General features: G+C 40.0%; 1 protein-coding gene across 3 annotated transcripts in view; it reads left to right on the top strand.

Annotated features, from left to right (window-relative positions):
• The window catches only part of PHKB (phosphorylase kinase regulatory subunit beta), a 204,219-nt gene that overhangs the window by 1,244 nt on the left and 174,995 nt on the right, over positions 1-27,980 (top strand). Inside the window, exon 2 of one of the 3 annotated variants that reach the window (XM_024740958.1) lies at positions 1,052-1,164. The exons of the other annotated variants lie outside the window; for them this stretch is intronic. Within the exon in view, the coding sequence (XP_024596726.1) occupies positions 1,110-1,164 (55 nt within the window). The 5' untranslated portion in view covers positions 1,052-1,109. The remainder of the gene's footprint in view (positions 1-1,051; positions 1,165-27,980) is intronic. 3 annotated transcript variants of the gene reach the window in all.

The following is a 27,980-nucleotide window of genomic DNA, read 5'->3' as shown; positions in this document are numbered from 1 at the left end:
TGTGCACTTATTTACTTAGGGTTATAGCAAAACTACCATTTGAGAGAATTTTTCAAAAACTAGTCCTTAGTACATTTTAGTGTTAGTACATTTACTTAGAATAGTCACGTCTATTTCTGTTTCACACTTTTCCTCAAACTTTTTGTGTCATACTGAAGTATTGAGTTGACCACTAACAGTGAGTCTATCTGGGCTATAAAAAGGGTTATTGAGTTGATAATTTCCTGTCAAAGAGAGTAACTGGAGTTTTCTTACAGGAAACTGAGCTCCACCCTCAACATATACTTTTACAGCATTTCTCTTTTCCTCTAATAAACGTATAGGGTTTATTTTCTTCTCCAGTCTTAATTTCCTCTGAACTGTGTGTCATAACAGTAAGCTTTGAAAACCTACCTTCTCTTTCTTTACTGAGAAAAAAAAAATCAAATTTTATTTAACTGTTGTTGAATGCAGTCACTTAAATCCAGTTTCATGTACAAGGTAGTTGAGTGTATTGTATAAATGTGGGATGTTCCTATATGTTTACATCATAGCAATAAAAGAGATGCCATTTGAAGTCATCCCTCCAAATTAGTTGAGGTTTCAGATTCTTCTGATAGCTGTGACGTGTAGACTATAAACTTTCTTTAATGAATCATTGACTTCCTGTGTCATTAAAAGTAATCGCCCTGATTCTGTTTGTTACTTTTAGAGGAGTATATAAAGTGAGTTTTGTTTGAAACTTGGACTAACCTGACTATGATATAGATGCCACTGCAAAGTTCTGAGCATTGTTACATAGTAGCATAATCACTTCACTGTTCAGTAGAGCTACCCGATGCTACTCTTATGTAATGTTTAATAAGTGGCCATTATATATTTCCTGCCTCATCCGTATAAGCAAATATAGCTTATCAAAGCAAAGAAAATAAAATTTTCAAGTCATAAAAGAGAAAATAAAATTATAATGAACCTCAATTATTGCCTTTGTTGCACACCGCATCATGTTAATAACTGCTCACACTGCTTTCAATTAATCTAATGCTGATTGCTTCTAACCTTCACTAAACAGTTTTGAAAATTGCTATAGTTTAGCCTGCGATGCTTATGATTAGAGTCAACAATTTGAAATGGCCAGCTCACCTGATGCAGTCGTCTCTTCTCCACCAGCTTTCTTAAGGTCTGGTAAGTGTGTAGACCCCAAAAGGGTCACTTGGTAATTTTAAATACCTTTGTTTCTGAAGGTTGATGTCACCATATGATATTATTTTGGTTTTATTTCCTCTTTGGTGGGCCGAAGCCTGAGCACCATTTCTGTTATTGTTGGGCTCAAGTTTGCACTGTATGGTGAATGTAGTCTGTGGTGTGAGAAGCATGAGAAATGCAGAGTGGAGCCCCTGTCTTGACACTAGCTCTGTTTGACCAGGGACAATTCCTCAGTATCTGGGAGCCTTAATTATCACCTGGGTAGTTAAAAAGCTTCTTCAATAATTTTTGTCTTTTTGCATAACAGAGTAACTCTTATAAAGTAGAAAAATTTGGTCAGCATCCCAATTATTTTCTCTTCATCAACTCCTTGTGAAGTAGGTATTTTTATATGTATTTTCATAGACAGGAAAGGGAAGCCCACAGAGATGAAGCAAGTTGCCCCAGGTCCTGAGACTATTATGTTTCAAGGCCATGTGCTTTGCCTTTCATCCCATGGCTTCCTGGTGTAAGGGCTGGAGGAGGTGTTGGTGCAGTGACTGTCAGGTTGGTGAGACCCTTTGCAAGCTGGATGAAAGCTGTGGAATTGCTCTCCAGTTGAGTGCCCTGGGTCTTGAAAACAATTTGGGAGAAGTCCATGCATCCAGGAAAGACCATATATGGATTCCCATTAGGAACACAGGCCTTTGAATGTATCTGGAAGAGAAGGGCTTTGTTAAGTGGCCATAGAGCTGAAATGAAGACTGAAGCCGTAAAGATACGGCTTTTTTCTGTGGGTTGTGACCCACCTTGGGCCATATAAAACCTGTTTTGTGTGTGAACACTGGGAGAAGCCTCTTGGCAAGAGGCTGCTTTGTCTTTAGTGTGCCTTAAGCAGAATATTCAAGCCTCAGGACTCATTACTGTGAGATGACTCAATCAAAACAGTGACAGTGAAAACTTCTTTCTTTTTGGTTTCACCATAGCCTTTCAGAGGTGGTTCCCCCACCGTTTATTTCCATATGTATTTCAAGCCCTGTTTTGGCAAGATGGAGGGGAAAAATCTTGAAGAAAAGAAATAGGAAATAGCTTACAGAAGAGTCACAAACAGGAGAAAACAAAGCTTATACTTTTAAGAAACAATAATGATCCATGTCTTTAGTTGTCATCTGCCAAATGACAAAATAGTATATGTAACATTGCCAATTGATTTTTGATTTAATCTTTGAACTAAGAGAACAAGAGGACATGTATCTTTGAACTGTGCTTTCTTTTAAGCATCAGGCTCTAGTTTTCATCTTGGCTTTCTTAATAAGGGCTTGATGGGTTTTCAGCACTGACAAAGTCCTTCAGCAGTTACTGGGAAATAGAATGCTAAAGGTATGCTTTTTTATGCATCAATAGTCCCGAAAATTTCAAAACCTAAGAACTGTGCTTAACATTACATAGAGTGTTTAAAACCATATACAAGAAGTTTTTCCAGTACCATATTATTAAATCAAAATAGAATGCACCAAGACACTAAACAGGAAAATACCAAACTTAATCGTTATAAGCCATTTAAAAGATGGATTCCTTATAAATTACTTTCAGTATAGACACTTGGGGTTCATCTAACCAAAACTTAGTGATAACTATAAAGAAATAAAACTATTATCTGTTAAATAGAGTGGTTTGCATTTATAGTGTATTTACTAATGTAGAAATACTTCATTTATGTTGGAAACGATTTGTTTTCTGCTATTGTAGTTCCTTGGGCGTTATCATTGTGGGAGAGTGTATAATGGTGTGATTTAATTTAACAATCTTTAAAGAATGTCCTGGGTTTATAGCTGAGCTTTTCCTTGGTACCTTTGACTAGAAACTATTTAACATTACCAAAAGTGAAAGCCAGTATCTTAATTTTGGAAAATTAATTTCTCATATACCCAGATTGTTTTATGCATTTTAACCCTCTTTATTCCTCTTGGATTTGTTTCTGCTATGTTTTTCTTTATTTCTACTCTTTATTGAATTTAGTGTGTCCTGCGTTTCCGTGCGTGCATGCCTGAGCTGTGCTCTGAATGCTAATGTGTCAGTATGTGCTGTGGTTGAATATACTTTCTTTTGTTTTAACTGCTTAAATCCAAAAAGAGATCTGGATGTCCAGGCTTTTCTTTAAAGAGCATTGTGGTAAAACCTACCGGCCAATGAATTTATAGGCAAATTCCACAACCAAAATGAATTAACTAATTATTAGGGAAGGAGTGTAACATCCAGTAACTTAGATGGCTTCCATTTCTCATTTGACTACTGCAGTTATATTTTAGATTAACAGAGTTGATCAGCTAGAGCAATGACGTTGGCATTACAAGTTCAGTTATTTGTAGTAATTGCTATGGCATTTTGTGATGAGGTAAAAAATGTCATGGCATTTTTACTTTTATTCTTAGATGATAAGATAATTTTTAAAATTATTCCTTAAAATGAATCATTGGCTTATCTCTATCTTGGCTCTGTAAGTTTATCAGTATCTCAGTGAGTTTATCAGCATGTGACTTGAGTTTTTTTCTTTATTTATTTCTTTTTAGGTTTTTTGATTAATTTGATTTGATTTATTTGATTTGATAGGCATATCAATAGCTGGTAAAGTTTTATTGTATATTCTGGGCAAAACTCAACTTTTTATTTTGTATGTCTGACACTCTCTTCTTTTTAGGCACTTATGTAGCAGCCTTGTTTCAGCCTAATTTAGTAGTCAACCAATTAATAAAGTTCATTTGGCTTAAAGAGACCATAGGCCTGAGGCTTCTGGACTGTTATGTGTTGTGGCCCCCTTTAAGAGCCTAAGGAAAGTGTACACATTTTGTGTTCAGCTATACCTGAATCTCATCCTCGCTCTGTTGTTTAATACTTGTTTGATCTTGAGCAAGTAACTTTACATCTTTGAGACTTGGTTTCCTTCTCTGTAAAAGTAGGAGTAATAAAACCTACCTGTACATATTATTCTGAGGATTAAACAAGATGTTATATGCAAAACACTTGATATTTAGTAGCTGCCCAATAAATTTTATTCTTTATCTTTGCTAAAAAATGTTTGTCTTTTACAATATTGCTGGTATGTATTTAAGAGTAGGATTTTACAAAAGCAGACATAGTTGCTTTTCTCTTTACCTCATTTTGGTATCTACCCTCATGGTAGCCATTTGATTAAGAAAACTAGTCATGAGGGGATTTGAGAAGATGGCGGAAGAGTAAGACACGGAGATCACCTTCCTCCCCACAAATACATCAGAAATACATCTACACGTGGAACTGCTCCTATAGAACACCCACTGAATTGTGGCAGAAGACCTCAGACCTCCCAAAAGGCAAGAAACTCCCCACGTACCGGGGTAGGGCAAAAGAAAAAAGAAAAAAAAGGGACAAAAGAATAGGGACGGGACCTGCACCAGTGGGAGGGAGCTGTGAAGGAGGAAAGGTTTCCACACACTAGAAGCCCCAGCGTGGGCGGAGACTGTGAGTGGCAGATGGGGTAGCTTCAGAGCTACGGAGAAAAGTGCAGCAACAGGGATGCAGAGGGCAAAGCGGAGAGATTCCTGCACAGAGGATCAGTGCCGACCAGCACTCACCAGACCGAGAGGCTTCTCTGTTCACCCCCCGGGGTGGGCGGGGGCTGGGAGCTGAGGCTCGGGCTTCTGTCGGATGCAGGGAGAGAACTGGGGTTGGTGGCGTGAACACAGCCTGAAGGGGTTAGTGCGCCATGGCTAGCTGGGAGGGAGTCCGGGAAAAGTCTGGAGCTGCCGAAGAGACAAGAGACTCTTTCTTCCCTCTTTGTTTCCTGGTGCGCGAGGAGAGGGGATTAAGAGCACTGCTTAAAGGAGCTCCAGAGACGGGCGGGAGCCACGTCTATCAGCGCGGACCCCAGGCACGGGCATGAGACGCTAAGGCTGCTGCTGCAGCCACTAAGAAGCCTGTGTGCAAGCACAGGTCACTATCCACACTGCCTCTCCCGGGAGCCTATGCAGCCCGCCACTGCCAGGGTCCCATGATCCAGGGACAACTTCCCCGGGAGAATGCATGGCGTGCCTCAGGCTGGTGCAACGTCACGCCGGCCTCTGCTGCTGCGGGCTTGCCCTGCATCCGTACCCCTCTCTCCCCCCGGCCTGAGTGAGCCAGAGGCCCCGAATCAGCTGCTTCTTTAACCCCGTCCTGTCTGAGCAAAGAACAGACGCCCTCAGGCAACCTGCAGCAGAGGCAGCTCCACATACAAAGCTGAAAGCTCGGAGCTGTGCGAACAAAGAAGAGAAGGGGAAATCTCTACCAGCAGCCTCAGGAGCAGTGGATTAAATCACCACAATCAACTTGATGTACCCTGCATCTGTGGAATACCTGTGGCCTGAGTGAGCCAGAGGCCCCGAATCAGCTGCTCCTTTAACCCCGTCCTGTCTGAGCAAAGAACAGACACCCTCAGGCAACCTGCAGCAGAGGCAGCTCCACATACAAAGCTGAAAGCCCGGAGCTGTGCGAACAAAGAAGAGAAGGGGAAATCTCTCCCAGCAGCCTCAGGAGCAGTGGATTAAATCACCACAATCAACTTGATGTACCCTGCATCTGTGGAATACCTGAATAGACAATGAATCATACCAAATTGAGGAGGTGGACATTGAGAGCAGTATATAATATTTTATCCCCTTTTCCTCTTTTTGTGAGTGTGTATGTTTATGCTTCTGTGTGAGATTTTGTCTGTATAGCTTTGCTTTCACCATTTGTCCTAGGATTCTGTCCGTCTGGTTTTTTTTTTTTTTTAACATAAAATTTTTTCTTTCTTAACAATTTTCTTTTTATTTAAATAACTTTATTTTATTTCTAGAACTAAAGAGGAAACAAACAATGATGAACAACACAATAAATGAAACTAAAATTACTCTACAAGGGATCAATAGCAGAATAACAGGCAGAAGAACGGATAAGTGACCTGGAAGATAAAATAGTGGAAATAACTACTGCAGAGCAGAATAAAGAAAAAAGAAAGAAAATAACTGAGGACAGTCTCAGAGACCTCTGGGACAACATTCAACGCACCAACATTCAAATTATAGGGGTCCCAGAAGAAGAAAAGAAAAATAAAGGGACTGAGAAAATATTTGAAGAGATTATAATAAAAATTTCCCGAATATGGTTCTAGATATCAATTACAGGAAAAGATCTGTAAAAAATACAAACACGTGGAGGCCAAACAATACACAACTTAATAACGAAGTGACCACTGAAGGAATCAAAGAGGAAATCAAAAAATACCTGCAAACAAATGACAATGGAGACACGACGACCCAAAACCTATGGGATACAGCAAAAGCAGTTCTAAGAGGGAAGTTTATAGCAATACAATCCTACCTTAAGAAACAGGAAACATCTTGAATAAACAACCTAACCTTGCACCTAAAGCAATTAGAGAAAGAAGAACAAAAAACCCCCAAAGTTAGCAGAGGGAAAGAAATCATAAAGACCAGATCAGAAATAAATGAAAAAGAAATGAAGGAAATGATAGCAAAGATCAATAAAACTAAAACCTGGTTCTTTGAGAAGATAAACAAAATTGATAAACCATTAGCCAGACTCATCAAGGAAAAAAGGGAGAAGACTCAAATCAATAGAATTAGAAATGAAAAAGGAGAAGTAACAACTGACACTGCAGAAATACAAAGGATCACGAGAGATTACTACAAGAAACTATGCCAATAAAATGGACAACCTGGAAGAAATGGACAAATTCTTAGAAATGCACAACCTGCCGAGACTGAATCAGGAAGAAATAGAAAATATGCACAGACCAATCACAATCACTGAAATTTAAACTGTGATTAAAAATCTTGCAACGAGCAAAAGCCCAGGACCAGATGGATTCCCAGGAGAATTCTATCAAACATTTAGAGAAGAGCTAACACCTATCCTTTTCAAACTCTTCCAAAATATAGCAGAGGGAGGAACACTCCCAAACTCATTCTACGAGGCCACCCTCACCCTGATACCAAAACCAGACAAGGATGTCACAAAGAAAGAAAACTACAGGCCAATAACACTGATGAACATAGATGCAAAAATCCTCAACAAAACACTGGCAAACAGGATCCAACAGCACATTAAAAGGATCATACACCATGATCGAGTGGGGTTTATTCCAGGAATGCAAGGATTCATCAATATACGCAAACCAATCAACATGATACACCATATTAACAAATTGAAGGAGAAAAACCATATGATCATCTCAATAGATGCAGAGAAAGCTTTCGACAAAGTTCAACACCCATTTATGATAAAAAACCTGCAGAAAGGAGACAAAGAGGGAACTTTCCTCAACATAATAAAGGCCATATATGACAAACCCACAGTCAACATCGTCCTTAATGGTGAAAAACTGAAACCATTTCCACTAATATCAGGAACAAGACAAGGTTGCACACTCTCATCACTCTTTTTCTTTTTTTTCTAACATCTTTATTGGAGCATAATTGCTATTGCTTTACAATTGTGTGTTAGTTTCTTCTTTATAACAAAGTGAATCAGTTATACATATACATATGTTCCCATATCTCTTCCCTCTTGCATCTCCCTCCCTCTCACACTCCCTATCCCATGCCTGTAGGTTTTCACAGAGCACCGAGATGATCTCCCTGTGCTATGCGGCTGCTTCCCACTAGCTATGTATTTTACATTCGGTCGTGTGTATATATGTCCATGCCACTCTCTCACTTTGTCACAGCTTACGCTTTCCCCTCCCCATATATTGAAGTCCATTCTCTAGTAGGTCTGTGTCTTTATTCCCATCTTACCCCTAGGTTCTTCAGGACCTTTTTTTTTTCTTTCTTCTTCTATGTGTTATCATACGGTATTTCTTTCTCTGATTTACTTCACTCTGTAAGACAGTCTCTAGGTCCATCCACCTCACTACAAATAACTCAATTTCATTTCTTTTTATGGCTGAGTAATATGCCATTGGATATATGTGACACATCTTCTTTACCCATTCATCCAATGATGGACACTTAGGTTGCTTTCATCTCCTGGCTATTGTAAATAGAGCTGCAATGAACATTTTGGTACATGACTCTTTTTGAATTATGGTTTTCTTGAGTATATGCCCAGTAGTGGATTTGCTCAGTTGTATGGTAGTTCTATTTGTAGTTTTTTAAGGAACCTCAATACTGTTCTCCATAGTGGCTCTATCAATTTCCATTCCCACCAACAGTGCAAGAGGGTTCCCTTTCCTCCACACTCTCTCCAGTATTTACTGTTTCTAGATTATTTGATGATGGCCTTTCAGACCGGTGTGAGATGATATCTCATTGTAGTTTTGATTTGCATTTCTCTAATGATTAATGATGTTGAGCATTCTTTCATGTGTATGTTGGCAATCTGTGTATCCTCTTTGAAGAAATGTCTATTTAGGTCTTCTGCCCTTTTTTGGATTCCGTTGTTTGTTTCCTTGTTACTGAGCTGCATGAGATGCTTGTAAATTTTGGAGATTAATCCTTTGTCACTTGCTTCATTCGCAAATATTTTCTCCCATTCAGTTGCTTCATTTCTAGTAATCTTTGTTGTAGGTTTTTCTCTTTCATCAGTTTAAATATATCCTGCCACTCCCTTCTTGCTTGCAGAGTTTCTGCTGAAAGTTCAGCCGTTAACCTTATGGGCATTCCCTTGGGTGTTATTTATCCCTTGCTTCTTTTAATATGCTTTCTTTGTATTTAATTTTTGATAGTTTCATTAATATGTGTCTTGGCATGTTTCTCCTTTGATTTATCCTGTATGGTACTCTCTGTGCTTCTTGGACTTGATTAACTATTTCCTTTACCATATTCGGGAAGTTTTTACTATAATCTGTTTAAATAATTTCTCAGTCCCTTTATTTTTCTCTTCCCCTTCTGCGACCCCTATAATTTGAATGTTGGTGCATTCAATGTTGTCCCAGAGGTCTCTGAGACTGTCCTCAGTTCTTTTCATTCTTTTTTCTTTATTCTGCTCTGCAGTAGTTATTTCCACTATTTTATCTTCCAGGTCACTTATCCGTTCTTCTCCCTCAGTTATTCTGCTATTGATCCTTTCTAGAGTAGTTTTAATTTCATTTATTGTGTTGTTCATCGTTGCTTGTTTCATGTTTAGTTCTTCTAGGTCCTTGTTAAATGTTTCTTGCATTTTGTCTATTCTATTTCCAAGATTTTGGATCATCTTTACCATCATTATTCTGAATTCTTTTTCAGGTATTCTCCCTATTCCCTGTTCGTTTGTTCGGTCTGGTGGGTTTTTATCTTGCTCGTTCATCTGCTATGTGTTTTTCTGTCTTCTCATTTTGCTTATCTTACTGTGTTTGGTGTCTCCTTTTTGCAGCCTGCAGGTTCATAGTTCCCGTTGTTTCTGGTTTCTGTCCCCAGTGGCTAAGGTTGGTTTAGTCGGTTGTGTAGGCTCCATGATGGAGGGGACTAGTGCCTGTGTTCTGGTGGATGAGGCTGAATCTTTTCTTTCTGGTGCCAGGTGCCCATCTGGTGGTGTGTTTTGGGGTGTCTGTAGCCTTATTATGATTTTAGGCAGCTTCTCTGCTAATGGGTGGGGTTATGTTCCTGTCTTGCTAGTTGTTTGGCATAGGGTGTCTAGCACTGTAACTTGCTGGTCATTGAGTGAAGCTGCGTCTTGGTGTTGAGATGGAGATCTCTGGGAGATTTTCGCCATTTGATATTACGTGGAACTGGGAGGCCTCTTGTGGACCAGTGTCCTGAAGTTGACTCTCCCACCTCAGAGGCACAGCCCTGAGTCCTGGTTGAAGCACCAAGAGCCTTTCATCCTCATGGTCAGAATAAAAGGGGGAAAAAGAAGAAAGAAAGAGAGAAAGAGAGAGAGAGTGTGTGAGGGAGGGAGGCAGGGAGGGAGGGAGGAAGGAAGAAAGAAAGAATAGTAAAGTAAGATAAAATAAAGTTACTAAAATCAAAAGTTAACAATTATTATTAAGCAAAAAAAGGTTTTTTTTAAGTAAAAAGGAAAAAAAAAACAGAAGAAGAAAAACAAAACATGGCGTGACAGAATCCTAGGGCAAATGCTGAAAGCAAAGCTATACAGACAACATCTCACACAGAAGTATACACAAAAACACTCACAAAAAGAGGAACAGGGGAGCTTCCCTGGTGGCGCAGTGGTTGAGAGACCGCCTGCCGATGCAGGCGACACGGGTTCGTGCCCTGGTCCGGGAAGATCCCACATGCCATGGAGCGGCTGGGCCCGTGAGCCATGGCTGCTGAGCCTGCACGTCCGGAGCCTGTGCTCCGCAACGGGAGAGGCCACAGCAGTGAGAGGCCCGTGTACAACAACAACAACAACAACAAAAGAGGAACAGGCAAGAAAATAATATGAGCCTGCACGTCCGGAGCCTGTGCTCCGCAACGGGAGAGGCCACAACAGTGAGAGGCCCGTGTACAACAAGAACAACAACAACAAAAGAGGAACAGGCAAGAAAATAATGTATCTTGCTCTCAAACACCACTTCCTTAATTTGGGTTATTCGTTGTCTATTCAGGTTTTCCAGAAATGCAGGGTACATCAGGTTCATTATGGCGCTTTAATCCGCTGCTTCTGAGGCTGCTGGGAGAGAATTCCCGTTCCTGTCTTTGTGTGCACAGCTCCCGGGGTCCAGCTTTGGATTTGGCCCCGCCTCTGTGTGTAGGCCGCCTGAGGTCATCTGTTCTTCACTCAGACAGGACGGGGTTGAAGGAGGAGCTGATTCGGGGGCTTTGGCTCACTCAGACCAGGGGGAGGGAGGGGTACAGTTGCGGGGCGACCCTGCGGCGGCAGAGGCAGGCGTGACATTGCACCAGCCTCAGGCGCGCAGTGCATTCTCCCGGGGAAGTTATCCCTGGATCACGGAACCTTGGCAGTGGCGGGCTACACAGGCTCCTTGGAGGTTCGGTGTGGATAGTCACCTGTGCTTGCACACAGGCTTACTGGTGGATGGAGCAGCATCCTTAGCGTCTCATGCAGGTCTCTGGGGTCCGCACTGATAGCCACAGCTCCCCCCCGTCTCTGGATGGATGCGCCCGTCTCTCCTTTCAGCAGTGCTCTTAATCCCCTCTCCTCGCGCACCAGGAAACAAAGAGGGAAGAAAACGTCTCTTGCCTCTTCGGCAGGTCCAGACTTTTTCCTGGAGTCCCTGCCAGCTAGCCGTGTTGCACTAACCCCTTCAGGCTGTGTTCACACCGCCAGTCCTCTCCCTGCGATCCGACCAAAGCCGAGTCGCAGCTCCCTGCCCGCGCCCACCCCTGCGGGTGAGCAGACAAGCCTCTCAGGCTGATGAGTTCTGGTCGACACCAATCCTCTGTGTGGGATTCTCTGCACTTTGCTCTCCACACCCCTGTTGAAGCGCTGTCCTCCACGGCTCCGAAGCTTACCCCCTCTGCCACCCGCCGTCTCCGCCCACGAAGGAGCTTCCTGGTGTGTGGAAACCTTTCATCCTTCACTGCTCCCTACCACTGGTGCCTGTCCCCTCCCTATTCCTTTCTCTCTGTTTTTTTTTTGTTTTTTCTTTTGCCCTACCCAGGTACGTGGGGAGTTTCTTTCCTTTTGGAAGATCTGAGGTCTTCTGCCAGTGTTCAGTGGGTGTTCTATAGGAGCAGTTCCACGTGCAGATGTATTTCTGATATATCAGTGGGGAGGAAAGTGATCTCAGCATCTTACTCTTCTGCCATCTTCCTCAAATCCCCTCACCACTCGTATTCAACATAGTTTTGGAAGTTTTAGCCACAGCAGTTAGAGAAGAAAAAAAATAAAAGGAATCCAATTCAGAAAAGAAGTAAAGCTGTTACTGTTTGCAGATGACATGATACTATACATAGAGAATCCTAAAGATGCTACCAGAAAACTACTAGAGCTAATCAATAAATTTGGTAAAGTAGCAGGATACAAAATTAATGCACAGAAATCTCTGGCATTCCTATACACTAATGTTGAAAAATCTGAAAGTCAAATTAAGAAAACACGCCCATTTACCATCGCAACATAAAGAATAAAATATCTAGGAATAAACCTACCTAAGGAGACAAAAGACCTGTATGCAGAAAATTATGAGACACTGATGAAAGAACTTAAAGATGATACAGACAGATGGAGAGATATACCATGTTCTTGGATTGGAAGAATCAACATTGTGAAAATGACTCTACTACCCAAAGCAATCTACAGATTCAATGCAATCCCTATCAAACTACCACTGGCATTTTTCACAGAACTAGAACAAAAAATTTCACAGTTTGTATGGAAACACAAAAGACCCCGAATAGCCAAAGCAATCTTGAGAACGAAAAAAGGAGCTGGAGGAATCAGGCTCCCTAACTTCACACTATACTACAAAGCTACAGTAATCATGACTGTATAGTACTGGCACAAAAATAGATATATAGATCAATGGAACAGGATAGAAAGCACAGAGATAAACCCATGCACATATGGTCACTTTATCTTTGATAAAGGAGGCAAGAATATTCAGTGGAGAAAAGACAGTCTCTTCAGTAAGTGGTGCTGGGAAAACTGGACAGGTACATGTAAAAGTATGAGATTAGAACACTCCCTAACACCATACACAAAAATAAACTCAAAATGGTTTAAAGACCTAAGTGTAAGGCCAGACACTATCAAACTCTTAGCAGAAAACATAGGCAGAACACTCTATGACATAATTCACAGCAAGATCCTTCTTGACCCACCTCTTAGAGAAATGGAAATAAAAACAAAAATAAACAAATGGGACCTAATGAAACTTCAAAGCTTTTGCGCAGCAAAGGAAACCATAAACAAGACCAAAAGACACCCCTCAGAATGGGAGAAAATATTTGCAAATGAAGCAACTGACAGAGGATTAATCTCCAAACTTTACAAGCAACTCATGCAGCTCAATAACAAAAAAATAAACAACCCAATCCAAAAATGGGCAGAAGACCTAAATAGACATTTCTCCAAAGAAGATATACAGATTGCCAACAAACACATGAAAGAATGCTCAACATCATTAATCATTAGAGAAATGCAAATCAAAACTACAATGAGATATCATCTCACACTGGTCTGAATGGCCATCATTAAAAAATCTACAAACAATAAATGCTGGAGAGGTTGTGGAGAAAAGGGAACCCTCTTGCACAGTTGGTGGGAATGTAAATTGATACAGCCACTGTGGAGAACAGTATGGGCGTTCCTTAAAAAAATACAAATATAACTACCATACAACCGAGCAATCCCACTTCTGGGCATATCCCTGAGAAAACCATAATTCAAAAAAAGTCATGTACCAGAATGTTCATTGCAGCTCTATTTACAATAGCTAGGACATGGAAACCACCTAAGTGTCCATCAACAGATGAATGGATAAAGAAGATGTGGCACATATATACATTGGAATATTTCTCAGCCATGAAAATAAATGAAATTGAGTTGTTTGTAGTGAGGTCGATGCACCTAGAGTCTGTCATACACAGTGAAGTAAGTCAGAAAGAGAAAAAGAAATACAGTATGCTAACACATATATTTGGAATAAGAAAAAAAAATAAAAGGTCATGAAGAACCTAGGGGTAAGACAGCAATAAAGACACAGACCTAATAGAGAATGGACTTGAGGATATGGGGAGGGGGAAGGGTAAGCTGTGACACAGTGAGAGTGGCATGGACATATATACACTACCAAACGTAAATTACATAACTAGTGGGAAGCAGCTGCATAGCACAGGGATATTAGCTCGGTGGTTTGTCACCACCTAGAGGGGTGGGTTTTGGAGGGTGGGAGGGAGGGAGACGCAAGAGGGAAGAGATCTGGGAATATATGTATATGTATAAATGATTCGCTTTGTTATAAAGTAGAAACTAACATACCATTGTAAAGCAATTATACTCCAATAAAGATGATAAAAAAACAAAACAAAACTAGTCATGCTAAAATACAATTGGATGGAATCAGATTAACCAGAATCTACCTCTCCTTTTAATCCATGTCGATTTCGTTTTTGTCCGTAATCATTACAAGTCTAAAGAAATGGTTTTTGACAGTTTCCATGGAAGCTCCTGTTAGACAACAAGGAGAGCAGTCATTATTTTGCATATATTTAGAAAAGATTTTTGGCTTATATTGGGTATGCTATGGTTTCCTTCATGTAGGATGGAATTTTCAGGAGCACTATGTAAATTGTATCCTGCTGGGAGCTCTGATGTCTTCTTACTGTGTCCTACCCTGAAATCTTATATGTTTGAAGAAGTAGAAGCCCTATGATATGGCTTAACTCCCTTGGCATGAATCTTATTGACATTAAAGTTTACTCTCTTTCTGTCATTCTCCTCAGCAAAGATGATGCTTCAGATTTTATAAGTGAAATGATTTCATGATTAGTACAATGGCTTGTCTCACTGCTTTAGACTGTTGAAGAATACCACATTGTGCATTATAAAAGCTATTTTCTTCTTACTGTTTTCTTGATCTTCAGTCTTCTGTGAAGCCAGGGAAAGGGTAAGAGGAACTCCCCAGTATTCCTGATTCTGATCTAGTTGCCTGCTGAAAATTTTCATATGGGTATATATATTGAGCATCTCAAATATAACCTGGCCCAAACAGAACTCTTATTTTCTAATCCTATTCCTACCCTAAATATATGCCTCTGTAAATCTTTTCCATCTCAGTAAACTAAAGCATATTCTTCCAGTGCTCAAGCTAAAAATATGGAGGTCATTACTCATTCTTTTACTCTTTTTATTCAGTTCATTTGTAAATTTTTTCTATTCCAGTTTCAAAAACATATACAGAAATCTGCCTATTTTTCTCCAGCTGTGCTCCTAGCTCCATAGTCTAAGCCACTTTCAGCTCTGATCTAAACTACTGAAATAGCCTGGTTTCCTGTCTTCATCTTCTTGCCTCACTGCAATCTGTTCTCTACCCAGTAGTGAGAAGAATCTTTTAAATATACAACAGATCACATCACCTTCCTGAAATCCTTCATTACCTTTAGCTGTAAATCCACAGTCCTTCCCTGGGGTGACCCTAATCACTTGGCTTTTGCCTGCTTCTCTAATCTCCTCATGGAATACTCCTCTCTCCCCCACTATACTTCAGCCACGCATGCTTTGGTTCCTTAAGACACAATTTGTTTTCACTTAGGCTGTCTCTTATAGCTATTTCCTCTTCCTGGAATAATCTCTTATCTTGTTGGTTGGGCAGCTTCTTCCTTTTGTTCGTCTTTTCGGTTCACATCTTAAACTCAATCTTCTTAGAAAGGCCTTTTTACCTACTCAATCTAAGTGGCTCCCAGACATATCACTCTTAATTTTGATACTCTAGTATACCTCTCACTACTTGATATTTTTCTCTTAGCGTCTCTGTATCATATGAGAGAAGAGACTTCATCTGTTTTGTTCACTCCTGTATCCATAGAGCCCAGAAGAGTGCTTGGAGGATAATAAATGCTCAGTAAATCATATTGCTTAGAAAATCATATTACTTATCACATCTTAAGTCCCTCCTGTCCGTTTTGAGAGATAATGTAATGTGGTTAGTAAATCGACTCATAAAACTAGGCTCACGTCTCAGTATGAAACTTATAAACTCTGTGAACTGCTTTTTCACCTACTTTCTGTAATTATACAGTGGAGATAATAGTATATCCCTCATAAGTTCTTTTGTGAAGATGAAATAATGTTTATGAAGTATCTAGTGGTTGTAAGGGTAGTAATAATAACAACAATGATTATAATGTTGATGATAACAGTGACAATTTCAGTAGCTAATTTTTGTTGAGTACTTAATATGTGACAAATAGTGTTCTAAGTGCTTTACATTTAAATCTCACAACAATCCTGTGCTGTAGGACTGCTAACTATCTCTTGAAAAATCAAAACACAGAGAAGCAAAGTAACTTACATAAAGTCACACAGCTAGGATACAAACTCAGCCAGAGCTCCCAACCATTGTTGCCTTCCCCTTCTTCAACATGCATAGTTCTCTCAGATGTTGTGGGAAGTGTGTAATACAGTTGGCCCTCTGTATCTGAGGGTTCTACAGTTTGAGGATGTGGAGGGCTGACTGTAGCATGCCATTTTTTTTTTTTTAACATCTTTACTGGAGTGTAATTGCTTTACAATGTTGTGTTAGTTGCTGCTGTATAACAAAGTGAATCAGCTGTACGTATACACGTATCCCTATATCCCCTCCCTCTAGTGTCTCCCTCCCACCCTCCTATCCCACCCCTCTAGGTGGTCACAAAGCACCGAGCTGATCTCCCTATGGTATGCGGCTGCTTCCCACTAGCTATCTGTTTTACATTTGGTAGTATATATATGTCAGTGCCACTCTCTGACTTCGTCCCAGGTTACCCTTCCCCATCCCTGTGTCCTCAAGTCCATTCTCTGCGTCTGCGTCTTTATTCCTGTCCTGCCTCTAGGTTCTTCAGAACCATTTTTTTTTTCAGATTCCGTATATATGTGTTAGCATACGGTATTTGTTTTTCTCTTTCTGACTTACTCCACTGTGTGTGACAGACTCTAGGTCCATCCCCCTCCCTGCAAATAACTCAGTTTCATTTCTTTTTATGGCTGAGTAGTATTCCATTGTATACACGTGCCACATCTTCTTTATCCATTCATTTGTCAGTGGACACTTAGGTTGCTTCCATGTCCTGGCTATTGTAAATAGTGCTGTGATGAATGTTGTGGTACATGACTTTTTGAATTATGGTTTTCTCAGGGTATATGCCCAGTAGTGGGATTGCTGAGTCGTATGGTAGTTCTATTTTTAATTTTTTAAGGAACCTCTATACTCTTTGCCATAGTGGCTATATCAGTTTTACCATGCCATTTTATATAAGAGACTTGAGCACCCGAAGATTTTGTTGTCCTTGGCAGTGGTGGTATGGTCCTGGAACCAATCCCCCGTGGATTCCAAGGGATGACTGCATATGATACTGGTCTTAGAGAGCCCATAGCCTGATGGAACTTTTTGCAAAGCTAAAGATGACTTCAGTGCTTTTGCATACATGCAGTCTCTAACTCTCTCCTGGCCTCTTCTAGTTGTTTCCTTCTTAACTTTTCTACCTATAGCCATCAACTCCCATTGTACTACCTCTCTAGCTAGTCTGTTCTACAAGTTCTTATCTGGGTGATTTTTCTAAGATAAAGAACTCATTCTGTTATTCCTCTGCTTAGCACCACTTGTGAGCTCCGTATTTCCTGCAGGATTAGCATGGCACTTCAGAGAAGGCATCTGTGGAGATGACATTTGTGCTGAAGGAGGATATAGGAGTCAAATGAGATGTTGGGGTGAGGAGTGTCCTAGGTTAGGATCTTGGGGATAGATAGAGCTGGGTATTTGAGAACAGTATCCTCAAAGGGCAAAGCATTGTGAATGACAATAATAGGAAAGAGAGGATGGCTGGGAGGGGCAGGGTGCTGGGAGGCTTGAAGATACTTGGATTTTATTGTGATTGGAAGGAAAAACTATAGAAAATTTGAAATAATAGGGATGATAATACCTGAGTTATACTTTATGAAGATCCTCTGGCTGTTATGCAAATAAATTGGAAATTGGTGAGAAGGCAGGGAGCAGCCTAATGGCCGAAGCCATGTTCTATATGTCTCTATCTCTATGTTTAACAACTAGCATAATGCACAGTGCTGGGCATACGGGGCATTCAATCCATCTTTGATAATGAAGGGCTGTGAAAGCAAAAATATTGACTCTGTCATCAGTCTAGATTCAGAAACTGTGGCCACCTTGATTATCTACCATTTGTACGGTATCTTTTTTTTTTTTTTTTTTTTTTTTGCGGTATGCGGGCCTCTCACTGTTGTGGCCTCTCGCGTTGCGGAGCACAGGCTCTGGACCTGCAGGCTCAGCGGCCATGGCTCACGGGCATAGCTGCTCCGCGGCATGTGGGATCTTCCCGGCCCGGGGCACGAACCCGTGTCCTCTGCATCGGCGGGCAGACTCTCAACCACTGCGCCACCAGGGAAACCCGATTTTAAATGTTTTGATAGAAGCATTTACTGATCTGTTTCAAGGATGGAAATTTTGGCTCAGGTCTCAAGTAGCCTGTGTGCAGGTATATGTCTGTGTGTGTGTTCATATGTATGTAATTTGACCATAGACAATGTTATCTTAATTTGGGTGGCCTCTCTCCTTAAGCAAAAACAATACATTAAATAAGTTTTTGAACAACAGAGCAGCCTGTGGCTGAGTGATTCCAAAGTGGGCAACACTGTTAGGTTTTAACCAGTTTGGAGCTGTGGATTTGTTAGGTGACTTCACCTGGAAATTTGTAGTAAGAAACCTGGAGCTCTAGAGTACATGCACTCTGCATCATTAATCATTAGGCTTTGCTTATGATGTAGTGTAGTATATAGAGCCATGCCCCGCTGGGTGCCATTTCAAACTTTCATACTTCTAAATACATTTTTTAAATATATCTTATTTAAAATTAATTTTTTAAAAGTCATTTTTTAAACATAATGTCATTTGGTATTATGCTAGGCTTTGGTAGAGAGCATTAATTATTTCTATTGATATTCTTTCTGCTTTGATGGGATTTTTTTCCAGTCAAATTGAGCCTATTTTAAATATGGCTCATTTAAGCTAGTTGATTTTAGACCTTTACCTTTTGTTTGTGTTAAACATCTTTTAAATGGTTTCCTGATAACAGTGAATTGTCCATGTTAAATATCTTTAATAAAGAGGTATTTAAAATACTTGCTTGTTTTCTCAATTTACATATTTCTGACAGTAATTATCTTTGTCGAATCTTTTTATGAGTTTTTATCTGTTGTTTCTTTCAGTTCTGAGATCCTTGCGTTTGGATGTTATCTTGTTTTAATGGATATATGCAATGAAGCACAATTAATTTGTTATACCCACCTAATCCCAATTCTCAATAGGCTTGTAGCTTTGATAATAATCATTTGCTCAATGACTGCAAGGATAAAAAAAAGAAAATCCTAGCAGGATGTAAAGTTAATTATTATTATTTAAAGGAATAAAAAACTGAGGATTAGAAATTATCACTAGACTCTCCTTCTGTATTACTCTACATGATGCTGATATTTGTACCTAAGACCTGTACCAAATTTAAGCCTTTCCTCAATCTAATTTTTCTACCTTTTAAATATTTCTTGAACATTCCCTCTCCTCTGTACCCCTGCTGTCACTATCTTAATTCAAGGCCCTAGGATGACTATTTAACCAAAAGTGGACTCTTGTGCCTAGGGCTCACCACTTTACTGTAATCTTTCACACTGCCAACAGTTATCTTTTTAAAGTTTGGATCGTATGATGCCCTTACATAAACCTCCCCAACTGCTCTCCATTATCCAAAGAATAAAATGCAAACCTGGAGTCTCCTGTTCAGCATCTTTTGCTGTTAGTCTTCTGGTTACCTTTCCACCTTCCCTTCCTACTTACATTCTCTGCTACAGTGCTTTATTTTCCATTTGTTTTTGAATAATAACATATTTTCATACTAAATATATTTCCCCCACTGTCAAGTCCATAAAGGTTCAAAGTTCAAATTCAAAAAAGAGGTATAATAAATGAAGCAAAATAGTGACCCTAGTGTGTAATAAGTTTATGACTTGATGAGGGCATTCTTGATTGTTTTTTAGCTGTGGACAGCTCTCCAGGGCCAAACTTCATGGCTCTGACTTCCTTTGCCCCTTGCTTAAAAAGCTTGAGCAGTCTCTGTGTACTGATTTTCGCTTCCCTTGCAGGGAAAATGGAGGAAATCACGTAGATTATTCATCTACAGTTTTATAAAAATGTAAGTCATCAGTAGTGTATTTATTTTTTTTTACACATAGAGAAGATCAACGATATATAATAGGTCTTGTCTATCACACTTTAGACTTCACATAAGATACCAAGAAATTTGAACTTGGCATTTAAATTTCAGGAATATTGTACTGAAGGAGAGTGAAATGATATACTTTTAAATGAAGTGGGAAGATACTAACTTAAAAAATTTTTTTTTTAACATCCTTATTGGAGTATAATTGCTTTACAATCGTGTGTTAGTTTCTGCTTTATAACAAAGTGAATCAGTTATACATATACATATGTTCCCATATCTCTTCCCTCTTGCATCTCCCTCCCTCCCTCCCACCCTCCCTATCCCACCCCCTAACTTTTACAATCTTGCCACCTAGAGTAAGTTCAACATTTTTCAGAATAAGAAATGATATAAAATATTTTTTTTAATAAAACTATTAAACACAGGGCTAAATAACACACTAGAGAAAAATCTATGTTTTCATGTTAGACCTCATCAGGTCACAGTGTAGCACTTACAAAAGAGAGCTCTTTTTAGGTCTTCCTCATTGCAGTTGCCTTGAACTAATAGAGATAAAAGGAAATGAAGTCTAGGTTAAGAACAGGTGCACCAAGTATATAGTGGCTGAAATAGTTCACTTATACAGCTAACATGGAGAAAGTGCAGTGATCAATACTAGAATTGCTTGGAAAACAACTTAGTATTTTGGGGAAAATTGTTATTAAAGTGGTATTTCTTATTTAAATGTTCCTTTGAAAGCAGGTTATATATTGCTGGGAATCTGTATTATTTTCATAATAAGAAATGGAAATTTCAAGAGAACAGCTGAAATAACTATATACTCAACTTCTTTGCTTGTTTTATGTGAAACAAACAAAAAAACAAAGCATACTTCAGTGTTTAAGTTTTAGCTCTTCCACTTGATAGCAATGTGACTTTGGATAAGTCACAACCTCATTTTTTTAAATCTGTAAAATGAAAATAATAACAATACCTACATAATAGGGTTGTGAGAAATAAATGAAAGCATGCATATTTGCATATGGTAATGTTAGCTGTTTTTATTATGATGCTGGTAATAAGATTATTATATTATTTTTTACCTTTTTTGATCTCTTTGGTTAAAAGTGAATTTTTGTGTTTATATTCAGTCTGGCGTGATGCATATTGACACCTCCCACTAAGTGTAATGTTTTGGGTATATTGGTAAATTATGTTAGAGTTAAGCAGTGTCATCCTCTAAGACAGCAGTCCCCAACCTTTTGGGCGCCAGGGGACTGTTTTCATGGGAGACAATTTTTCCCCAGGGTGGGGTGTGGTTCAGGCAGTAATGCTAGCCTGGGGAGTGATGGGAAACGGGAGATGAAGCTTTGCTCACTTGCCTGACACTCACCTCCTGCTGTGTGGTCTGGTTCCTAACAGGCCTTGGACTGGTACCGGTCTGTGGCCTCGGGGTTGGAGACCCCTGCTTTAGGACATAAAGGCCAAAATAATGAATGTAAATTTAAAATCAAAAAACAAAAACAGACCCCCGAAGAGGGAGTCAAGAGATTTTATTTCTGATGTTAGTTCTCTTTTTAACTAGTTCTGCCTTCTTGAACAAATTGTGAAATTTCTTCCATAAAACAAAGGACTTAGACCAGATGCTTGTTCATGTTCCTTTCTACTTCAAAATGTTATGGCTCTTAATCATTGACTGTCAGGGCAGTCAGGGGAGAATATTTATAGAGTTTTAGAACTTAGACTGGGTGATTTTAAGGCAGATCTTACAAGATGGGGAACTGGTTGGGATTGGGCAAGTTGATGACATGATAGCATTGGATTGGTTGTATAGCTATTCGGGGTCTTGAAGCAAGCTTTTATGAACAAGATGTTGTTAGTCTTGATATTAAGCTATTTTGGTTAGTTCTCAGCCTTATTGTCTAGGGGTTGTGAAGTTGGATTTTCCTAAGATAACAAAGCTGCTATGTGATTTTGATCCCTTCTTCTTCTCTTTTTTCCCCCTCTCCTCTCTTGTTTTTCACAAGATGGAATAACTTCCTCTGTAGAGCCTTGGATCTCGTTAAAATGCAGATTCTGATACAGCAGGTCTGGGATGTGGCCTGTGAGTCTGCAGTTCTAGCAAGCCCCCAGACAAGGCCCTGCTGCTAGTGGATCGCCTACACCTTGGGGATCAAAAGCCTATCCATACCACCATACTTGCTGAGCAGCAGTCCTGTGTAACATCCTCATGACTTAGATCTTGGGCTCTGAATTAAGTATTCTCATGTTCCCAATCTTGAACTTAGTCTTCAGATAAATATGTCGTTATTGGCGTTGCTGATTCCTGTTAGGCATGACCTCACATTCCTATGTGTGACCATGACTGTTTCTGCAGCTTCCTTTTACTAGTGTGGCTTTCTGCTTTTACCAGTTTGCAGGTCTACTCCAGGTTCTGACTTCTGACCTGGATTGACCTGGACTAAATCCTTTTACTCAGCTGACCCAGGGCATTTGGGTTGCTAGTTCAGGACTCTTGTTTGAGCCCATTGCTATACATTAATAACAAAAGTTAATTTTCCAACAAATGTTATTGGAAATTACTGGGTATTATTCACATTTCCTTCTAGTGTCTTTATCGTACATTATTTCTTTAATTATATTTTGTGATCCTTTCTATGTCCAGAAGATCTTGTAGTCTCCATCTCAGTAGGCAGCTCTGCTTCAGGATGTAATGACTGGCTCCATTTTCAAGGAGTTCCCTAGCCAATTAAATGGAAATGAGAGGCATATTTGGTCAGCACTAGAAGTTAAGCTTATTTTTCCCCCTTGTCCAATTTATTTTCCACAAGTATTTCTTTGAGAAACTGAAGTGCTGATTGCTTGAAGATCTTTGTTGGAGGCCCCTGATGGTGGTGGTGGTGGTGATGTGAGGAGGATCTGGCCTCTTTCATGTCTCATGTGCCTTATCAGTTCAGGCAGAATGATGCCAGTAGACACTGCCTTTAGAAAAGTATTTTTTTTTCTAGGCATCCTTGTAAGATAGAATTCAACAGTCTTATACAGTGGACATAAAAATGAGGGTAGGTGCTTCAGGTAATAGATATAATTGTTTGAAAAGGAGAGGAAACAATAAAAGGTCTTTAAATTAACTACAAAAAACGAGCAAGTTCCAGGCTGATTTCTATTATGGTTTCATGTTACAGTATAGTTTAATTTGCAATAGTATAAGCTGAATACCTAATACTTGTTTTTGTATATTCTTTTTAAAAAAAATTATTTATTTTTTACTGTGTTGGGTCCTCATTGCTGCACATGGGCTTTCTCTAGTTGCGGCGAGCGGGGGCTACTCTTTGTTGCGGTGCGCGGGCTTCTCATTGCCGTGGCTTTTCTTGTTGCGGAGCACCAGCTCTAGGCGCGAGGGCTTCAGTAGTTGTGGTGCGTGGGCTTCAGTAGTTGTGGCTCACGGGCTCTAGAGCTCAGGCTCAGTAGTTGTGGCACATGGGCTAAGTTGCTCCACGGCATGTGGGATTCTTCCTGAACCAGGGCTTGAACCCATGTCCTCTGCATTGGCAGGCAGATTCTTAACCACTGCACCACCAGGGAAGTTCCTAAATACCTTAAACTGAATACCTTACCTAAATATCCATTATGATGACTCCAGTTTTCATTTCGCTTTTTTTACTACTATAAAATTCTTACAACTAAATTATAATGCAAATTAAAGTACAGCAAAATTTTGATAGTGTTAATGTTCACCCAGAGTTACATTCTTTCAGTTTTGTATTACATAAAAAATTAATAGCCCATAAAAAATATGGCACAGAGTCGGGGGGACCTTCAAGATGGCAGAGGAGTAAGACGTGGAGATCACCTTCCTCCTCACAAATACATCAAAAATACATCTACATGTAGACCAACTCCTACAGAACACCTACTGAATGCTGGCAGAAGACCTCAGACTTCCCAAAAGGCAAGAAACTCCCCACATACCTGGGTAGGGCAAAAGAAAAAAGGAAAAACAGAGACAAAAGAATAGGGACGGGACCTGCTCCTCTGGGAGGGAGCTGTGAAGGAGGAAAAGTTTCCACACACTAGGAAGCCCCATCACCAGTGGAGATGGGGGTGTGGACGGCAGGAAGCTTTGGAGCCACGGAGGAGAGCGCAGCAACAGGGGTGCAAAGGGCAAAGCAGAGAGATTCCCACACAGAGGACCACTGCCGACCAGCACTCACCAGCCTGAGCGGCTTGTCTGCTCACCCGCTGAGGCAGGTGGGGGCTGGGAGCTGAGGCTCAGGCTTCGGAGGTCAGATCCCAGGGAGAGGACTGGGGTTGGCTGCGTGAACATAGCCTGAAGGGGGTTAGTGCACCACAGCTAGCCGGGAGGGAGTCCAGGAAAAAGTCTGGAACTGCTTAAGAAGCAAGAGACCATTGTTTTAGGGTGCTCGAGGAAAGGGGATTCAGAGCATTGCCTAAACTAGTTCCAGAGGTGGGTGTGAGCCACAGCTATCAGTGCGGATACCAGAGATAGGCATGAAACATTAAGGCAGCTGCTGCAGCCACCAATAAGCCTGTGGGCAAGCACAGGTCACTGTCCACACCTCCCCTCCCAGGAGCTGTGCAGCCTGCCACTGCCAGGGTCCTGTGTTCCAGGGAAGACTTCCCCAGGAGAATGCACGGCACGCCTCAGACTGTTGCAATGTCATGCTGGCCTCTGCCGCCGCAGGCTTGACCAACATTCTGTACCCCTCCTTCCGCCTGGCCTGAGTGAGTCAGAGCCCCCAGTCAGCGGCTACATCAACCCCGTCCTGTCTGGGTGGGGAAGAGACGCTCTCAGGAGCAGCGGATTAAATCTCCACAATCAACTTGATGTACCCTGCATCTCTGGAATACCTGAATAGACAACGAATGATCCCAAAATTGAGGCAGTGGATTTTGGGAGCAGCTGAAGGCTTGGGGTTTGCTTTCTGCATCTAATTTGTTTCTGGTTTATGTTTATCTTAGTTTAGTATTTAGAGCTTATTATCATTTGTACATTTGTTTAATGGTTTGGTTGCTCTCTTCCTTTTTTTATATGTATAATAGTTTTATTTTTTCCTTTTTTCTCTTTCTGTGAGTGTGTATGTGTATGCTTCTATGTGTGATTTTATCTGTATACCTTTGCTTTTACCATTTTTCCTAGGGTTCTGTCTGTCCATTTTTTCACTTTTTAAAAAAAATTATACTTTTTAGCACTTTTATCATTGGTGGATTTGTTCTTTGGTTGCTCTGTTCTTTCCTTCTTTCTTTTCTTTTTTTAATTACTTTTTTATGTTTTTATTTTTAATAATTTTTTTTATTTTAATAACTATTTTATTTTTCTTCTTTCTTTCTTTTTTTTTTCTGCCTTTTCTTCTGAGCTGTGTGGCTGACAGGGTCTTGGTGCTCCGGCTGGGTGTCAGGCCTGAGCCTCTGAGGTGGGAGAAACAAGTTCAGGACATTGGTCTACCAGAGACCTCTCAGCCCCACATAATATCAAATGGCGAAAGCTCTGCCAGAGAGCTCCATCTCAATGCTAAGACCCAGTTCCACTCAATGAGCAGCAAGCTTCAGTGATGGACACCCTATGCCAAGCAACTACCAAGTCAGGGACACAACCCCACCCATTAGTAGAGAAAAAGCCTAAAGTCATAATAAGTTCCCAGAAACCCCAAAACATGCCACCAGATGCGGTCCTATCCACCAGAAAGAAAAGATCCAGCCTCATCCACCAGAACACAGGCACCAGCGCCCTCCACCAGGAAGCCTACACAACCCACTGAACCAACCTTAGCCACTGGGGGCAGACACCAAAAACAATGGAACTCTGAACCTGCAGCCTGTGAAAAGGAGACACCAAACACAGTAAGTCAAGCAAAATGAGAGACAGAAATACACAGCAGATGAAGGAGCAAGGTAAAAACCCACCAGAACAAACGACTGAAGAGAAAATAGGCAGTCTAATTGAAAAAGAATTCAGAGTAATGATAGTAAAGATGATACAAACCTTGGAAATAGAATGGAGAAAATACAAGAAACGTTTAACAAGGACCTAGAAGAACTAATAGCAAACAAACGATGAACAATACAATAAATGAAATTAAACATTTTCTAGTAGGAATCCATAGCAGAATAACTGAGGCAGAGGAATGGATAAGTGACCTGGAAGATAAAATAGTGGAAATAACTACTGCAGAGCAGAATAAAGAAAAAAAAAATGAAAAGAATTGAGGACAGTCTCAGAGACCTCTGGGACAACATTAAACACACCAACATTAAACTTACAGGGGTCCCAGAAGAAGAAGAGAAAAAGAAAGGCACTGAGAAAATATTTGGAGATTTTATAGTTGAAAGCTTCCCTAATATGGGAGAGGAAATAGTCAAGTTCTGGAAGCTCAGAGAGTCCCATACAGGATAAATCGAAGGAGAAACACACCAAGACACATATTAATCAAACTATTAAAAATTGAATACAAAGAAAAAATATTAGAAGTAGCAAGGGAAAAGCAACAAATAACATACAAGGGAATCCCCATAAAGTTAACAGCTGATCTTTCAGCAGAAACTCTGCAAGCCAGAAGGGAGTGGCAGGACATATTTACAGTGATGAAAGGGAAAAACCTGCAACCAAGATTACTCTACCCAACAAGGATCACATTCAGATTTGATGGAGAAATTAAAACCTTTACAGACAAGCAAAAGCTAAGAGAATTCAGCACCACCAAACAAGCCTTACAACAAATGCTAAAGGAACTTCTCTAGGCAGGAAACACAAGAAAAGGAAAAGAACTTCAATAACAAACCCAAAACAATTAAGAAAATAGTAACAGGAATATACATATCAATAACTACCTTAAATGTAAATTGATTACATTCTCCAACCAAAATACATAGACTGGCTGAATGGATACAAAAACAAGACCTGTATATATGCTGTCTACAAAAGACCCACTTCAGACCTAGGGACACATACGACTGAAAGTAAGAAGATGGAAAAAGATATTCCATGCAAATGGCAATCAAAAGGAAGCTGGAGTAGCAATTCTCATTTTAGAAAAAATAGGCTTTAAAATAAAGACTATTACAGGAGACAAAGAAGGAGACTATATGAAGGTCAAGGGATCAATCCAAGAAGGAGCTATAACAGTTGTAAATATTTATGCACCCAACATAGGAGCACCTCAATACATAAGGCAACTGCTAATAGGCATAAAAGGGGAAATCGACAGTAACACAATCATAGTAGGAGACTTTAACACTCCACTTTCACCAATGGACATATCATTCCAAAATGAAAATAAATAAGGAAACACAAGCTTTAAATGATATATTAAGCAAGATGGACTTAATAGATATTTATAGGACATTCCATCCAAAAACAACAGAATAAACTTTCTTCTCAAGTGCTCATGGAACATTCTCAGGATAGATCATATCTTGGGTCACAAATCAAGCCTTGGAAATTAAAAAAAAATTGAAGTCGTATCAGGTATCTTTTCCAACCACAATGCTATGAGACTACATATCAATTACAGGAAGAAATTTGTAAAAACTACAAACACATGGAGGCCAAACAATATGCTACTAACTAACCAAGAAATCACTGAAGAAATCCAGGGGGAAATCAGAAAGTACCTAGAAACAAATGGCAATGAAAACACTATGACCGAAGACATATGGGATGCAGCAAAGGCAGTTCTAAGAGGGAAGTTTATAGACATACAATCCTACCTCAAAAAACAAGAAACATCTCAAATAAACAACCTACCTAACTTTACACCTAAAGCAATTAGAGAAAGAAGAACAAAAAAACCCCAAAGTTAGCAGAGAGAAAGAAGTCATAAACATCAGATCAGAAATAAAGGAAAAAGAAATGAAGGAAACAATGGCAAAGATCAATAAAACTAAAAGCTGGTTCTTTGAGACAATAAACAAAATTGATAAACCATTAGCCAGATTCATCAAGAAAAAAGGGAGAAGACTCAAATCAATAGAATTAGAAATGAGAAA

Source organism: Neophocaena asiaeorientalis, unplaced genomic scaffold (assembly GCF_003031525.2).
Source record: "Neophocaena asiaeorientalis asiaeorientalis breed wild unplaced genomic scaffold, Neophocaena_asiaeorientalis_V1.1 scaffold849, whole genome shotgun sequence".
Classification (NCBI taxonomy): Eukaryota; Metazoa; Chordata; class Mammalia; order Artiodactyla; family Phocoenidae; genus Neophocaena; species Neophocaena asiaeorientalis.
The sequence above is the reverse complement of the archived record's forward strand: the minus strand, read 5'-3'. Positions and strand labels throughout refer to the sequence as shown.